Source organism: Balaenoptera ricei, chromosome 8, assembly GCF_028023285.1.
Source record: "Balaenoptera ricei isolate mBalRic1 chromosome 8, mBalRic1.hap2, whole genome shotgun sequence".
NCBI lineage: Eukaryota > Metazoa > Chordata > Mammalia > Artiodactyla > Balaenopteridae > Balaenoptera > Balaenoptera ricei.
In genome coordinates this window covers 114,318,445-114,336,546 of record NC_082646.1, presented here as the reverse complement: position 1 = coordinate 114,336,546, position 18,102 = coordinate 114,318,445, and the positions used below count along the sequence as shown (strand labels likewise).

The window sequence follows — 18,102 nt, the reverse complement described above, 5'->3', positions numbered from 1 at the left end:
AAGCTCCCCTTTCCACGTTCATCTTCCCTTTTAGGAGACAAAAATGAAGGGATGCCCAGTTTCTCTATTACAGTTTACTTCATGCCAGAAATGAAGGACAATCTCTCAAAATAAACCTACTAAAGAGGCCAACATGCTAGAAAACCCTAGTGCATTACCTGGGACCCAGGCCCACACTTGGGGTGTGACTGGGGCTGCTTGACCCAAGTGGACAGATGCTGAACCTGGCCTTCAGATGGAGTCCAGTCTTGGGTTCCAGGTTGTCTGAGTTCAAGAGGTTCACCATCAGAAGAACGCTTGTGGCATTAAGAGCTTCAGCAAAAAGTCAGGCCAGGCAGCTCCTGCACATCTGTGGCTGGGGTGGCCCTGAGTGCACAGACTCTCATGACCTGGGAAAACACTCCAGGGGCAGCCTCAGGTCGCATGTCCTGGTTCAGCCAAAATTTGTAAACGTGCCTGAGCTGTTCTTCAGGCAGAGGGCTCATCAGAAATGGGCAGTGACTCCCATATAGCCATTTCTGGTGTGAGGAGCAGCCCTCACTCTCCTAATTTGTCCCAACCATCAGTCTGGAACACAAAGGAGAGAGGAAACTGGTTATCTGAAAACATACCTGGGCACATCTCAGGGCCTGGAATTGAATTATTTCCTAAAACGGAAGCTTTTCTGTCTGCAAATGCTGCTGTTCAGCCAAGTTAAGACGACGCCAGCAGGGCTGGGCAAAACTGGGTGGCTAAATGGAGGGCCTCGCTCAAGTGACCAGTCCAGATGTACTCAAGTACACTCACTGCTTGGGAGAGTAATCCAACCCAGACTTCGGCTCATCCCTTAGTGTTTATTCTTGGACAGCAACTCTTTTAAAATAAGTAAACCCCTAAAATCATAACTTTACACAAATTTCTGTGGAACTAGAAAATAGCACAGGTCAAATCCTATAGGACTATAATTCCAAAAGTCCACAGAGGCTACTTGACTTTGTCTTGCTGTTATATGGAAGCAGGAAGTCAGCCACAGAAAGGCTCCTGTGTAAGCTGCCAGGCGGATCTGACCAAGATCTCTGCTCCCCCGTGAGCAAGGCATGGGCTACGGTTCCTCTCGAGGTGTAAAGTGTAAGCATCCGTGTTAGCCAGACTCTGCTTCCACTAAGTGACCCAGCAACGTGACTGTAACATTTGACGGTCTTTATTTCCTCCATACAATGAGATGAGAAACAGCACCGTCCTACATCTTATCCCTAAGAGCCAAACTCTGGATTCAAAGGCAATGATGTCTAATATCATGAAAACAATATAACTGCAAAGTCTTATATCTTTAAAAAGCCTCATATTCTTCTTGCTTTGGTTCAGATTGGTAAGAAATCAGGCTGTAGCCAGAGGCTGGGGGCTTTTGCCAGTGGAGGTGAGAGGAAAGGGCTGACTCATGGCCCTGAGTCCTGAAGCAGTCACGGCCAAAGGGTGGAGAGGTTTCCCAAGACAGCAAGAACATAAATTACAGCATTCTGGTGAAGTCCACTTTCAGCAGTGTTATACCTGGCTGTAATCATAAATAATCCTCTGAGACAGCTGGACTTCAAATGCTTAATGCTGCCCCCTGTAGAAAATAACCCCTCACATCAAGGCTACACATGCTAACTGATTCTCGTGGGAAACTGCATTTTCTGTAACTTCACTTGTTTATAGGAGGCTTGACATCTAGAGAGAGCAAGGCTCTCTGACTTTCTACACTCAGCAGATGATACGTCAACTCCTCTCACGCTGATTATCTCCTAAAAGCATCATCCCACACAGGTTCAGAGAACTTCAGAATCACATCTTATCCTGGAGTCTCCTTTAGTTTAGGGTACGAAGACAGCTGAAGTGTGACGACTGCAGAACGACAGCCCTGTCTGCCTGGACCCTCATCTCCACTCTGCCCCTCAGCAGGCATGAAGCATCAGTTTCTTCATCTCTAAACAGAGGTATTAAGAATCACAGCACCCGATTCATAAGCACACAGGTGGCGCCAAACAGTGCCTGGTACAGGATTAACAGCAATATTACCTATTACTGTTACTGTTTTAGCCAAAGAGGGCGCCACTCCAGGTTGACCAGACCCCAGAGCAGAAGAGAAGGCCCCTCCCGTGACTCTCAGCGGCCCCTACCTTTCCAGTTTCCCGCTGGATGAGGTCCCGCATCTCCTCCGTCCAGCCCAGAAGCTCCACCAGCCTCGTCACACCGTGAACCACGTCCCCCAGCTGGACCACATCCCTGCCCCGAGGATGCCTAGCCAAGGACCCCACCAAGTCCCGGTTGATGAGCAGTCGGGGAACCGAGCTCCGCACGGCCTCAGACAAGCTGGCAAAAGGTTCCACCTGAAAAATTGCCCAAATGTGAGGAGCGCAGCGCCCGCCCTCCCCAGCCCTCAGGACCGCTCTGCCACAGCCCCTGCAGCCCTGGAGGGACAGCACAGACTGACAGTGAGACCTCGGATACGGAGAAAACCCAGCATCCGTGTCATTTCTTCAGTAGCGCTCCCACCGCTGGGTCTCGATGCCCTTGTTCCCCCCGACCCCAGCCTCCCTCTCATCCACGCCCCCTTTCTCTTCCGACATCTCCTGGATCCTGTGGGCCTCCCTGCTAAAGTTCACGCACACCATCTTCCCTGCCCTCCTCATCCACACTCACCAGTGACATGACAGCTCGTCTATCTGGTCTCGCTCCCTGAGAGCAAGGGCCCGGCGCCTCACAGAGGGACCACCACTGAGGGGTTCCTCACACACACACTGCAGCAGGGCCTGGCACACAGCAGGCAGGTTCACTGAAAAAACACACAGCTCTGGGCCCCTGACTGGCTGGGGCCCCAGGCACAGGTCTTTCTGGCCCCGCTTCCCCTTGGTGCCTGCATCCAATCAGGCACAGCCCATTTCAGGGTCTCATCACGTCCTTTAGAAGTCTCCTGAGCTGCAAATCCAGACACATCTCCCAGGCACCTCAACCACACGTGTGCAGGACTGAACTCCGCATCCCTGATCCAGATTCCTCCTCCCCAGCAAAGGCCCTGACCCCACAAAGAGGCAGACGCCTCTCTCTTCGGTCCGCAAAGTGACGCCAGCCCCCGAGTCCAGCCGTTCCCTCCCTGCCGCCTCTCGCGGCCCCGCAGTCTGACTGCTCAGCCTCCTGGACATCTGCTCACTTCAGCCCGTCCCCAGGTCTCTCTGACCCAGAGGACGACCAGCTACATCCCTGGTTTCACTGCTTCTACACAAGGTCGGTCTCGGTGATACGACCTGGGAGACCTGCTCCCGCCTCACGTCTCCCACACGCCTTCCCCTTGCTCATCGTGCCCGCCTGCCCTCTGGACACCTCCCCTTGCGCATCGTGCCCACGTGCACTCTGGACACCTCCCCTTGCGCACCGTGCCCGCCTGCCCTCTGCACACCTCCCCTTGCGCACCGTGCCCGCCTGCCCTCTGCACACCTCCCCTTGCGCACCGTGCCCGCCTGCACTCTGCACACCTCCCCTTGCGCATCGTGCCCGCCTGCACTCTGGACACCTCCCCTTGCGCATCGTGCCCGCCTGCACTCTGGACACCTCCCCTTGCGCATCGTGCCCGCTTGCACTCTGGACACCCCAACACTGAGCGTTTCCCTGCTCCCCACGCTAGGTCTGGAACACCTCTGCCTCCTCGCATGCTGAATCCACCCATTTTCCAAAGGTGTGGCCCCAGAGTGTCTGTCCCACCAGCCCCACCTCCTCTGCCTCGTCCCGCCAGCCTCCTCCCCACGTCTGTGCACCACAAGGCCTGCTGACAAACCTCCAGAGAGGTCCCAAGGATGAGCAGCAGGTCTGCCGTGGGGAAGTCAGCCAGATGCAGCAGGAACCTGTGGGGCAGCATCTCCCCAAAGAACACGATGTCGGGCTTCACGACGCCAGTGCAGACCGGGCAGCGTGGGACCCTGTCCACCATCACGTCGGCCTGGGGTGACACAGAGAGAAAGTGGGCCCAAGGAAGCTGTCACAACACACTTCAAAAGGAAAAGGCAAAAACAACTTCTTATTGAGAAACTGTCAAACATTCCACAGCTGAGACAGTAGTACAGTGAAGCCCCTTGTATATAATGAACCCAGCTTCAGCAATTATTGACACTCCGCCAGTTTCATATAGCACCCCAGAATTTGGGGAGGTTGCAGTATTTGAAAGCAGATCCTGGACACCATACGATATCCAACACATTGAACACTACGCTCTGCACCTGGGGTGCTTATCAGAGATATGCAGGTGCTGAGGAAACACAGCTGACCTTGGAACACAGGGGTCAGGGGCACCAACCCTCCGCACAACTGAAAATCTATACAGAACTTAGAGTCAGCCCTGTGTACAGATGGTTCCTCGGTATCTGTGGTTCCGCATCTGTGATTCAACCAACCACGGATCAAGTAGTCCTGGAGTACACATTTATTGAAAAAAAATCCACATATGAGTGGACCCACACAGTTCAAACCCGTGTTCAAAGGTCAACTGTACTGATTATATAGTCCTCAGAAGTACTCTGTAGGCATTTGGCCTACAACAGGCATTATTCAATGAAAATGATGGTATAAATTTGTCCCTGATTTTAGCTGAAGTGATCCTGACATCATCACCTTAGCCCTGAAGACATTCAGGTCGGCTTCAACTCGCTGGCTGGAGTTATGAGTCACAACATTTTCCACAGACCTCCTCCTTGCAGGCCAAGGTGAAGCAGATGTAAGCTATTATTATATCCTGCTACACTTGGATTCATGCTTGGGCTAGACATTAGAGGAGGAAACTAAGGAAAAAGACACCTGGCTTCTAAGATAAACCTTTACAGCTACTGGGATTTGTTTTTGCAGGCTGAACCCAGTAAGGACCAGCAGAAACAACAGACAAAAGAAATGGACTAGTCAAGGACTTCAGATATTAGCAGATACAGATTAAAAACTCTAGTATGTGTAAATTTTTTAAAAGACAGGCTTGAAATATCTATTGGAGATAGAAAGCTATACAAAATAATGTCGTGGATTTGAAAAAGAACCAGATAGAACTTCCAGTAATAAAAAGTAGAGTATCGAAAATTAAAGCTCAGTGGAAGGGCTTTATCCTCTATGACAGAATAGAATATCGATAAACTGGAAAGTAGACCAGGAGAAAAACTCAGAATGCAGCACAAAGAGGAGCAAGATGGGATGCAGAGAAGAGCCGCCAAGGGCTGCGGACAGTGTGAACCAGTCTCAGCGATGTTCAACCCAAGGTCCACAGAGAGAGGACAGGACACGGTGGGGCAGTCACTGTCTGAAGGGATCATGACTGAGGATTTTTCAGCAAAAATGAAAGATATCAAACCTCAGATTCAGAAAGCTCTACAATTCTTAAGCAGAATAAATAAAAGGAAATCCATATGGAGACATACCATAGTAAAGTGCAAAACTCCAAAGAGAAAAGTTTTTTAAAATATGCAGAGAATAGATAGCAACAGACTGATTCTAAAGTTGATATGGAAAGCAAAAGACTCAGAATAGCCAACACAATCTGGAAAAAGATGATCGATGAAAGATAAATATGGTAAGTCAGGCTTCATTAAAATTAAAAACTTCTCCCCTGTGAAAGACAATGTCAAGAGGATGAGATGACAAGTCACAGACTGGGAGAAAATATGCAAAAGACACATCTCATAAAGAAGGGTTATCCAAAATGCACAAAGAATTCTTAAAATTTAACGATAAGAAAATGGGCAACCCAGTTAAAAAATGAGCCCAAGACCTCACCAAAGAAGATATACAGATGGTAAATGAGCATATGAAACAAGTTCAACATCATATGTCACTAGGAAATTGCAAATTAAACAATGATATTCCACTCCACACCTATTAAGAACGGCCAAAATCAGAACACTGACAACACCAAGTGCTTATGAGGATGTGGAGCAACAGGAACTCACATTCACTGCTGCTGGGAATGCAAAAGGGGGCAGCCACTCTGGAAGAACAAACTAAACATAGTCTTACCATAGGATTCAGTAATCACGCTCCTTGGTATTTACCCAAAGGAACTGAGAACTTATGTCCACATAAAAACCTGCACATGGATGTTTATAGCAACTTTATTCATAATTGCCAAAACTTGGAAGCAATCAAGATGTCCTTTAGTAGGTGAATGGATAAACAAACTGTGTTACATCCAGCAAATGGAATATTAGCCTTAAAAAAAAAAAAAAAGTGCTTATCAGGCCATGAAAAGACATGGAGGAACCTTAAATACATAATGTTAAGTGAAAGAAGCCAGTGAGAAAAGGCTGCATATTGTATGATTCCAGCTCTGTGACATTCTGGAAAGGGCAAAACTATGGAGACAACAAAAAGATCCGTGATTGCCAACCTAAATGTCCATCAGCAGGGGAATGGATAAAGAAGATGTGGTACATATACACAATGGAATATTACTCAGCCATAAAAAAATAACAAAATAATGACATTTGCAGCAACATGGATGGACCTAGAGATTACCATACTAAGTGAAGGAAGTCAGACAGAGAAAGACATATATATGATATCACTCATATGTGGAATCTAATTTTTTTTTAATGATACAAACGAACTTATTTACAAAACAGAAACAGACTCACAGATTTCAAAAACAAACTTATGGTTACCAAAGGGGAAACATGGTAGGGAGGGATAAATTAGGAGCCTGGGATTAACATATACACACTACTATATACCAACAAGGACCTACTGTATAGCACAGGGAACTCTACTCAATATTCTGTAATAACCTATATGGGAAAAGAATCTGAAAAAGAATGAATATATGTATATGTATAACTGAATCACTTTGCTGTACACCTGAAACTAACACAACACTGTAAATCAACTACACTCCAATAGAATTTTTTTTAAAATCAGTGGTTGCTAAGGGTTGGGGGCAGGAAGGGAATAGGGTTGACTGATTAGTGGATACAGGGTTTTCCTTTAGGGTGACGAAAATATTTTGGAATTAGATAGAGGTGGCAGTTGCACAACACAGTGAATGTACTAAATACCAATAAACTGTACACTTTAAAATGGTTAATTTTATGTTATGTGAATTTCACCTCAATAAAAAATAAAAGACAGGATCCTCTGCCACGTCGATATTTCAGAATTTCATCTTTATTTAAGATTTTCCACTCTATCTTACTCTACTTTAAAAAACCCATTCTAGGGCTTCCCTGGTGGCGCAGTGGTTGAGAGTCTGCCTGCCAATGCAGGGGACACGGGTTCGAGCCCTGGTCTGGGAGGATCCCACATGCCGCAGAGCAACTAGGCCCGTGAGCCACAATTACTGAGCCTGCGCGTCTGGAGCCTGTGCTCCGCAACAAGGGAGGCCGCGATAATGAGAGGCCCGCGCACCACAATGAAGAGTGGCCCCCGCTTGCCGTGGCTGGAGAGAGCCCTCGCACAGAGGCGAAGACCCAACACAGCCATAAATAAATTTAAAAAAAAAAAACCCATTCTAGGGACTTCCCCAGTGGTCCAGTGGTTAAGAATCCACCTTCCACAAGAATATACAACGGAGAAAAGACAGTCTCTTCAATAAGTAGTGCTGGGAAAACTGGACCGCTACATGTAAAAGAATGAAATTAGAACACTCCCTAACACCATACACAAAAATAAACTCAAAATGGATTAAAGACCTAAATGTAAGACTGGACACTATAAAACTCTTAGCGGAAAACATAGGCAGAACACTCTTTGACATAAATCACAGCAAGATCTTTTTTGACCCACCTCCTAGAATAATGGAAACAAAAACAAAAATAAACAAATGGGACCTAATGAAACTTAAAAGCTTTTGCACAGCAAAGGAAACCATAAACAAGACGAAAAGACAAGCCTCAGAATGGGAGAGAATATTTGCAAACAAATCAACAGACAAAGGATTAATCTCCAAAATATACAAAGAGCTCATGCAACTCAATATCAAAAAAACAAACAACCCAATCCAAAAATGGGCGGAAGACCTGACCTAAATATATATTTCTCCAAAGAAGACATACAGATGGCCAAGAGGCACATGAAAAGATGCACAACATCACTAATTATGAGAGAAACGCAAATCAAAACTACAAGGAGGTATCACCTCACACCAGTCAGAATAGCCATCATCAAAAAATCTACAAACAATAAATGATGGAGAAGGTGTGGAGAAAAGGGAACCCTCTTGCACTGTTGGTGGGAATGTAAATTGATACAGCCACTATGGAGAACAGTATGGAGGTTCCTTAAAAAACTAAAAATAGAACTACCATATGACCCAGCAATCCCACTACTGGGCATATACCCAGAGAAAACCATAATTCAAAAAAATATGTGTACCCCAATGTTCACTGCAGCACTATTTACAATAGCCAGGACATGGAAGCAACCTAAATGTCCATCAACAGACAAATGGATAAAGAAGATGTGGTACATATATACAATGCAATATTACTCAGCCGTAAAAAGGAACGAAATTGGGTCATTTGTAGAGATGTGGATGGACTTAGAGACTGTCATACAGAGTGAAGTAAGTCAGAAAAAGAAAAACAAATATATGTTAACGCATATATGTGGAACCTAGAAAAATGGTACAGATGAACCAGTTTGCAAGGCAGAAATAGAGACACAGACGTAGAGAACAAACGTATGGACACCAAGGCAGAGGTGGTGGTGGTGGTGGGATGAATTGGGAGACTGGGATTGACATGTATACACTGATGTGGATAAAATAGATAACTAACGAGAACCTGCTGTATAGCACAGGGAACTCCACTTTGCTGTACAGTAGAAACTAACACAACATTGTAAAACAACTATATGCCCCCACCAAAAACAATCCACCTTCCAATGCAGGGGATGTGGGTTTGATCCCTGTTTGGGGTATCCCACATGCCTGCGTGCCACAACTACTGAGCCCGCGCACTCTAGAGCCCACACACCACAACTAGAAAGACGCTCCCATGCCACAATAAAGAGCCCGCGTGCCACAGCTAAGACCCGACGCAGCCAAATAAATAAATAATTTTTAAAAATAAATAAATAAAATAAAATAAAAATGTTTAAAAAAAACCCATTCTAGGATAAAGAAGATGTGGTGTATATAGATATATACAATGGAATGTTACTCAGCCATTTAAAAGACTGAAATAATGCCATTTGCAGCCACATGGATAGACCTAGAGATGATCATACTAAGCAAAGTAAGTCAGAAAGAGAAAGACAAATATCATAGGATATCACTTATACGTGGAATCTAAAATACCACACAAATGAACATATCTACGAAACAGAAACAGACTCACAGACATAGAGAACAGACTTGTGGTTGCCAAGGGGTAGGGAGGTGTGGGAGGGATGGATTGGGAGTGTGGGATTAGCAAATGCAAACTATTATATATAGGATGGATAAACTACAAGGGCCTACAGTATAGCACAGGGAACTATATTCAATATCCTGTGATAAACCATAATGGAAAAGAATATGAAAAAGAATATATATATGTATAACTGGTCACTCTGCTGTACAGCAGAAATTAAACACAACATTGTAAAGGAACTATACTTCAATAAAATTTTTTTTAAAAAAACCATTCTATTCCCAAATATTCCCAGAAGTACACAGAGGTGTAAACATGGGTATCGTTACTGTATTATTTTTAATAGTAAAAAATCACAAACATCATAAAATATCCCACAACAGGTGAATTGCTAAATGGAATGCTCTATAGTTACTAAAAACAGTAAGTAGAGCTGTAGTTATTGACACAAAATATCCATGAAATTTTGCTCAGTGACAAAGCATGTTGCACAATATTAATCTTAATGATCCCATTAATGAAAAAAAATTGTAACTGTGTGTGGGTGTAAGTACCCAGAAATGTGCATGTATGTTTGTATATACATATTTTTCTTTTTTTAAGGCCTGGAACATCATACACCAAACTGTTAAAAGCGGGCTACAGGAACTGGATGAAGGCAGATTCATTTTTCCCTACATATTTCTCTATTGCCTTATTTTTTTTTTAAATCTGCAAAGATCCTATGGCCCAATAAGTTTATATTTACAGGTACTGGGAGTTAGGACTTGCACATTTTTTAAAAATTGAAGTACAGTTGGTTTACAATATTGTGTTAGTTTCAGGTGTACAGCAAAGTGATTCGGTTATACATGTATATATATGTATGTATACATATTCTTTTTTTATTCTTTTCCCTTATAGGTTATTAAAGCTATTGAATGTACGTTCCCTATGCTACAGTAAATCCTTGTTGTTTGTATTGCCTTAATTTTTTACAAGTACATATTACTTTTCTAATTTAAAAATGAAAACATTTTCATAGTATTACTGTTCTGTTGTCCTACCGACATGATGCTTATGAAACACCACTTCTCCAGCTTACTCCCAGTGAGAAAGGCAGAAGGGACAGAACTGTCAGTGTGACAACTCACCCAAAAGTCCTCCCCTGGGAAGGGTCTTCGGCAGACGGTGCAGGTGGCAGAGGCAAAGGATCCGTGAGCTTCAACGAGCTTTGAGGCAGGGATGCCAGACGCTGAAATTCAAACCAAAGCTAAGTGCTGCTGCCCCCAGCTTGGGCGCAAGCCCCTTAGTGTAACCTCTGGGCTCAGCAGGCCCTCCAGGAGTCACAGCCCTTGGTGTGACTTGAAAGCCCGATGTCCCCGCCTCTGTCACCTACAAACGACACCCCACTGATCAGAATAAGCTCAGGGGTGAGGCTCCAACATGGAGCCGAATCACAGGTAAAACAAAGCCTGTGAAAACACAGTGGAAAAAACATTTGATTAAGTCCAGATAAAATTACACCCAATACTAAGAAAGACATTTTCTATGCTACACACACCGAGTAAAAGTGAGAAAACACTATAAATACATGTCCAAAAACCTGTAGAAAAACAGACAAAAGGTAACTTATCATGAAGTTTTTGTTATCACCACCAGCTTTGGAAGGCTGTGGGTACACAGACCTGGTCCTAGCTGCAGTGGTTTCCCACTGTCCTCACTGTACATACGCCGAGGCTCACAGCCACACACTCCCGCCTTCCCACAAGGCCCGCCCTGCTGCAACTCCACGAGAGAGATTGTCCCCACGGGGTATTCGCTGCTGCCTATGTGGTTCCAAGCTGTAGAGTCCTTCTAGCAAAGAAACATTTTCCTGGAGTCGAGAGAACTCCATTTTTCAAATCACAACCCATCCACAGCCTGGCTGAGCTGCCGCTGGCTTGCTGAGAGCTGCCTGTCAGCGTCACTGCACGTAAGAAGAGGCCCCAGCAACTGCTTCTCTAGGGTGCACGGCCAGAGGTCAGTATGACAGTATGACCCATGAATCACTGGTTATGGCCACCACCGAGACAGTCAAGAAATCACCACACACTGAGTTTGATGATCTTAAGGAATTATTAGTGATTTCTTTGTGTGATAATGATATCATGGTTGTGTTTTAAAAGTCTTTCTCTTCTGAAGATATCCATTGCTGGATTTATGTATTAAATTTATGACGAGAGGGATCTGCTTCATAATAGCTGGGGGTGAGAGAGAAGGTGGGGGTAGGACACAGATTAAACAGGACCAGCCAGGACGAGGTGACGAGAACATGAGGATTCATTACATTCTTCTCTTCACTTTTGTGTGCTCAGAAAATCCCGTAATGAAAACTTTAAAAAAGAAATCATCAGGGGACTTCACTTGTGGTCCAGTGGTTAAGAATCCGCCTTCCAATGCAGAGGACGTGGGTTGTTTGATCCCTGGTCGGGGACCGAATATCCCACATGCCGCGGGGCAACTAAGCCCACGTGCCACGACTAGAGAGCCTGTGTAGCGCAACTACTGAGGCCACGTGCTCTGGAGCCCGTGCGCCACAACTAGAGAGAAGCCCACGCACCGCAACAAAGATCCTGCGTGCCGCAACTAAGACCTGATGCAGCCAAATAAATAAATAAATCAACATTTGAAAATATATACATATAAAGAGAAAAGAAATCATCGGATCAGAAGCTCCCAATGTCAACTTTAGTTCTATCCCAAACTCAGAGCCCGGAAAATGGGTCCACAATGAGGTGCCAACAGTGATACTTAAACACACAGAGGACAGTTTTTTGGGGGGACAAAGGCAAAACTCTTTGGCTCAAAATCAGTCACAAGGATGGGGAATAAGCACTAGGCCTCAGCCCTACCTAGAAACAGGCACGTGAGCCTTCCCTGCAAGAGCGAGAAGATGTGAGACAGGACGGAGGTCTCACCTCTCTCAAGCCCGTCGATGTTCTGTGTGTACAGCCGCAGAAGCAGCCCCTTGTCATGGAGCAGTCGCAGGAAGTAGTGAGTGGCATTAGGCCTATAGTTCCCAGGGTACAGCTCCTTGGCAAAAGTGAAAAACGGCTTGGGATCGCGAAAGAAAAATGAGAGCTCAAAAATGGCCTCGGGGTAGGGGATCTTGTACTGCTGGAGGCTGCTGTAGTAGCCGGTGCCCGGAGATCTGCAGAGAGAAGCAAGAGGCTCTGAGCCCTTCAGGAGAGAGCCAGGAAGTGGAGTGAGCCCCAAGCAGCCAGGGAGGGGCACGGGGACTGCACGGGCACCTGAAGTCCGGGACGCCGCTGGCTGTGCTGATGCCGGCCCCCACCATGACCACCACCCTCTGGCAGGCTCCGGTTTTAATCAGCTCGGCAACGTCCTGCAGGAGGAACTTCGGACTGCGGCCTCCACTTCCAGAGACACTTGAGGCACCGGCAGAAAAAGATATGGGCCTTCCTGCACCTGCAATACTGACAGGAAAAGGAGAGCAGCCAGGTAACCGATGAGAACCCAGTCCATGCTAGCAAGCAGTGTCTCCCCTCCCACAGCCCCACCACTGAGAATGACCACACACTTCCCTGCTGCCCCCGAACCACCACCTTTCTTATCATGGATAAAATACAAACTCAGAAATCAAGACGTATTTCAGGTTAGCGGGAACTGTGCAAATAAGGAAAGTATCATTTCACAGTTCCTGTTATCGAAGGCTAGTGCTGAAGGCTCAAGCTGGAGCCGGGGTCTTGGGGGACACTCTCTGCAGAGCCATACGCCCTAACATACCTGGGATGTGACAAATACTCAGTGACATTTAAAGAAAGTTAAACGTCTCCGACTTTACACCAAATATTACCAGGATGATAAGTGGGTTCAAGAGACCATTCCAAAAACGAACATTCATATCCTCACAGTGAGGGATTCAAACTGCTGCAGAGACTTCAACGTTCGCAGCTGTTCAGGAGGCTGTTCATGTTACATGGCCCCCAGACAAATCACATAACCCAGGCAAGGCAGTGGGCAGACTGGACCTCGGGGGTCTCCCTGCAAAACTCTAGAAGGCTTCTCAGGTCATCTCCAGAAACCAGGAGCTGAGACACTCACAACAAGTTTAACTGTTAGGAGTATGAGATGGTCTTCCACAAGAAAAGAGAGCAAGACACACAATAAACAAATCACAGGCTTCGGAGAGGCATCAGGACTCGGTAAGTGACTCCAAACGCAGGAAAGCACCAGGAAGAAGACAAGGGCAACACAGCCAGCATAGAGCCTGGAGCGGCACCTGAAAAACGTCCCACTGAAGCAAGTCGGCAGCCACTGGGGGCGCGCAGGCTAGAGCCGAGTGTGGGCCTGAAGGCCTTCTGGGTTTACTGATCTGCTCTCGGGGCCCTCATCTGGCAGCTGCCTGAGCTGTACAACTTCATCACCTCCTGGTATCATTCTGGCAGCTCGCCCAGAGTTCAAGACGGCCAGCCCCACCACACAGGGCACCTTCCTCACACCCCAAGGGCTGGCAGCTACCACACCCGTCCTCCAGGAGGAGGGCCTGATGACCCACCTCCAGGACATCGCCCTCGGTGTAGACCCCTCCACCCTGACAGGAAAAGAGATTAAACAAACTGAAATGACAACCCTCCCCAAATGATTGATAAATCTAAAGTGAATACAGACATAAAAACAGGACACAGAGTATTTCTTTTACTCATTTGTGATACAAGCAAGAAATATGCACCCTAAAAGTACATCTTTAGATACAGGTCAGGACAATCCAGAGCTTATCTTCCAGGAGTGTGACCCCAACTCACTCCCTTGTTTGCTCTGTCTTTGGTTTTTCTCTTGTTCCTGCAAAATCTGCACAGACCCACCTGCTTACACACTGCTGGTGAGGCTTTCCCGGACGCCCTCTGCCCCCCAGAGCGCCCTAACATCTTAGCACAACACACCCCGCCCCAGTGATGGCCTCAACCCCGCTACCCCCTCTCACAGACCCCTCCTTTCCTGGTTCTTGTGTACACCCTAAACCCAGCTCCTTTGCCTGAAAAGGCCTTTTTCCACCTCAGCACGTCCACAGTCTCCCAGAGTCAAGGCCACCTCCTTCACGAAGCCACTGCTGAACCCAGTGAGAAGTCACTCCGCCCGCCCCTGAAAGGTGACAGTACTGGCTCCCCCTCCTCGCTTTCGGGTGCCTGTCACCCCTCCCCTTCCTGCACTCCCACGCTCCGCTCTGGGGTAAATGACAGCGCCACCCAGGGGCTTGCTGGTCACTCAGTCCATTTGTGGTGCCTCTCCGGACACACAAAGCATCATCTTGCTTTTCCAAAGAACAGACCTCAGAAAGGTGTGTAATGAGAAAGACGAACGTGGCGAGGGAAGACAGGGCCGAGGGCACCAAAAGGAGCGTCAGAGCCCTAGCCCACCGCCTGTCTCATCAAGTCACTCAAGCACCCTGAGCCTCAGCTGCTGAAGCTAAAAGCAAGGGAGCCAGAGACGATTCCTACAGTCTTCTGAAAAAAATCCATAGCTGTAAACCTCCCAGCAGCAAGTACAGGAAATACATGCAGCAGGGAAAACAATGCTTCCCCACTCCTCCCCAGGCTCTTGCAGAGATGCCCCTAGATTCTGAAGAAAGTTCTGCTGCATCAAAGACTTGCATAAAAGCACCTGCCAAGGCAGCTCTTCTGAGTGCAAGTCAATGAAATCTCCAAAGGGGGTTTTCCAATGAAAACCAGTCAGATGGTTAGGAAGGAAAGAGAAGGTTCTGGTTCCAACTACAGCTATTAAATGCCCCCCTGCACACAGCATCAACAACATCTATTCACCTAAGGTCCTCACCCAAACATTTACTGAGCTCCTCCTAAATGCAAATTATTATGAGAAATACAAAAGGAATGAGAGGGAAGTTGCGATACTGTGAGTTATAATAAATATATATTTTGGTCTCTGTCCCAGAACCCTCTGAATTTCCTAAGAGCAATGGGAGCATCTTTTGTTACAATATTTGGTCTTTTGGCCTCAGTTCCTAAAATCACTTCAGAGCCGTGAAGGTGAAATGGGTGTCTTGTTATTCATAACAAGCCTCTTACACCTACACTGAGTTTATGTTAATGAGGTGACTATTGGAAATCCCCTAAGGATGGGGATATTGTTGCCAGGGGAACCAACCACAATTAGAGGGTTGGAGCCTCCATGGAAACCCAAAAGGAGGGGGTTCAGAGAGCTGCCAGGTCGGTGAACCAGAAAACTTCCAGGTGCCAGGCCCTGAACTCCACAGGGACAGAAGCTCCTGTATTGAGAACCCTTCCAAACCTCGCCCTATATACACGTCTCTTCATCTGGCTGTTCATTCATATCCTTTAATATCCCTTATAATAAACCCACGATCTAGTAAGTAAACTGGTTTCCTGAATTCTGTGAGCCACTCTAGCAAGTGAATCCAGCCAGAGGAGGGGGTCGTGGGAACCTCCGATTTGCAGTCAGTTCGTCAGAAGGACAGGTGAACCTGCATTGGCAGCTGAAGTGGTGTCAGTCTTGTGGGACTGAGCCCTTAACCTGTGGAAGCTGGTGCTATCTCCAGGCTGACAAAGCCAGAATTCAGTTAAATTTGACACCCGGTCGGTGTCTGTGGAAAAGTGGAGAGCTGCTTGCTGGTGTTGAAAAAATACCCATGTTGTAGAAGTCATTACCATTGTTGAGTGCCTACTTGGGTGCAAGGTATTACTCAGGGTACTTGATGGGTATTTCTCATCTACATAAGTAAAACGTCTGTCACTGAAAAACACATGGCAGAATTTTACCGAATGTCTAGAATATAGTGAATGACTTAAAGTATATGCTACATGGAATGAGATCTACTGGGAGTAGGGGTACTCTGAGGGGCATGCATGGATGCTAACTAGGAAAGGGAAACAAAGGACAATTTCTTATAAGAGCCCTAAAATACAAACTGGAAAGGCACAAATTCCAACGTGTAGACAGCCTATGCAAACGGACTGCTCCGCACAGGCACCCTCAAGCCTTCTGCTTGATGGCGGGGGCAGCGGGGTGGGAGGAGTGGGAGCCGGATTTACTGAATGATGGCGGTCTCCTGATCAGCACCTGGTAGACCAGGTCACTATTTAGCCATGCCCCACCCACACAACTGCCTGCAGATTCTGAAACTGGAATAAGCTCCATGGAGGCAACAGTTTGTCTGACCCCTGCTCCATCCTAGCATCTAGAACAGTCTGGTAGATAATGAGTCCAATTAAAAGTTTCTTGGATGAAAAAAAGACTCCTCCTTGGTATTTATTAAACTCTTCGATATTTTTGGTAGTTGTGTAAGAAGGCATTAAATGAACGTACCGTTATTTACGTAAACACTTGACCATTAGTGGGCATTTAAGTTAGTTTCCTAACTACTCTGATTAGCAACTATGGGCCTTAAGATTTTTCCACTTGTAGGTTCAGTTCCTAGACAAGGACTCAAAATGTGCAATTATTGTGTATGAACCTGTGTAGGGGTATGAACATACGCTGGTGGGAGTATTAACTGCACGACCTTTATGTGGGGCAATAAAAAGTAGACGCAGGAGTTCCACTACTAGAAATTTATCCAAAAAGTGAGGTACAAACAAGGTTATTCAACACAGCATTATCTGTAATAACTAAAGATTAGAACCTATTTCAACAAGAGACTGGTTAAAGTATGAAACATCCATATAATGGAATTCTACAGATTAGTATAAAAGACTCAGAAAACATTTATGTTTAGAATGGAAGTAACTCCAAGACATGTTAAGTAAAAAAGGACAGGTACAGAATAGAATCTAACTACAAAGGGGGCGGGATGTCAAGAATGAACAAGTAATGTTGCTTATACACGCCCAAAATACCCCGGGAAGAAACGAGAAACCAATGCCATGGGTGTCTCCGGAACACCCTTCAGAGCCGCGTGAGCAGGGACTTGCCATTTTCAGGTCCTCCAATCGTCCCGCCGACCACGCAGGGGGAAGCCTGACTCCCCCGCTCGCCTGAGGGGGTCAGTCTCCGCCCTGGGCCCCGCCCGCCACCCCCGCCGCCGCCACCCGGAACAAACCGAGGCCGGCGGGTCCAGGGCCGCGCACCTCCCAGGCCCCAAAGCCTGAGGGCGGGAACAACTGAACAAGCCCACAACGCCATGTTCCTCCGCAGCCCGCAGCGTCAGGTGCCCAGGGGTCACGTGCGCGCTCCGCCCCCGAGCGCGCCCCGCACCCGAAAGTCCCTCCCCTGCAAGCCCTTATCACACCCTCGCGCTCTCTTTCCCCGCCTCCAGCGCGCCCCGCCCCTCTCCTTGCACCCTCGCCCCGCCCCCGCAAGCCCTTACCACACCCTTGCGCTCTTTCCCCGCCCCCCAGCGCGCCCCGCCCCTCTCGGTGCACCCTCGCCCCGCCCCCGCAAGCCCTTACCACACCCTTGCGCTCTTTCCCCGCCCCTCCAGCGCGCCCCGCCCCTCTCGGGGCACCCTCGCCCCGCCCCAGCGCGTCCTTACCACACCCTTGCGCTCTCTTTCCCCGCCCCCCAGCGCGCCCCGCCCCTCTCGGTGCACCCTTGCTCCGCCCCAGCGCGTCCTTACCACACCCTTGCGCTCTCTTTCCCCGCCTCCAGCGCGCCCCGCCCCTCTCGGTGCACCCTCGCCCCGCCCCCGCAAGCCCTTACCACAGCCTCGCGCTCTCTTTCCCGGCCCCGGCAGCCCAGTTGCAGGTGGACGCAAGGTGGGGCCGCTTTCCTAGTCTGATGATCTCCCTCCTCTGGTACCCAAGACCAAACCAGG

The 18,102-nt window shown here is 47.5% G+C and overlaps 1 protein-coding gene across 4 annotated transcripts; it reads right to left on the bottom strand.

Annotated features, from left to right (window-relative positions):
* Window positions 1-59: 59 nt before the first annotated feature.
* Window positions 60-17,496, bottom strand: SIRT3 (sirtuin 3). 4 transcript variants are annotated; one of them, XM_059932488.1, is made up of 7 exons: window positions 17,389-17,496; window positions 12,605-12,790; window positions 12,206-12,504; window positions 10,466-10,566; window positions 3,791-3,952; window positions 2,139-2,348; window positions 60-567 (listed from the first exon to the last, which is right to left on the bottom strand). In XM_059932488.1, exons 1-7 carry the CDS (start codon window positions 17,469-17,471, stop codon window positions 538-540), a joined length of 1,071 nt encoding a protein of 356 aa, XP_059788471.1. In that variant the 5' UTR covers window positions 17,472-17,496; the 3' UTR covers window positions 60-537. The 4 variants fall into 4 exon arrangements, with proteins under 4 accessions (XP_059788471.1, XP_059788470.1, XP_059788473.1 ...); XM_059932487.1 differs by lacking the exon at window positions 60-567 and adding an exon at window positions 574-1,531; XM_059932490.1 differs by lacking the exon at window positions 60-567 and adding an exon at window positions 1,538-1,945.
* Window positions 17,497-18,102: the final 606 nt, after the last annotated feature.

What these genes read in the sequence shown, in the direction of transcription:
- SIRT3 (XM_059932487.1), bottom strand. Translation starts at nt 17,471, where the DNA reads ATGGCGTTGTGGGCTTGTTCAGTTGTTCCCGCCCTCAGGCTTTGGGGC. An exon ending in AGCGGCGTCCCGGACTTCAG is followed by an intron (nt 12,505 to 12,604) that starts GTGCCCGTGCAG and finishes TTCTCTCTGCAG; the next exon opens with ATCTCCGGGCACCGGCTACT. An exon ending in TCCCAGGGGAGGACTTTTGG is followed by an intron (nt 3,953 to 10,465) that starts GTGAGTTGTCAC and finishes GTGTCACCCCAG; the next exon opens with GCCGACGTGATGGTGGACAG.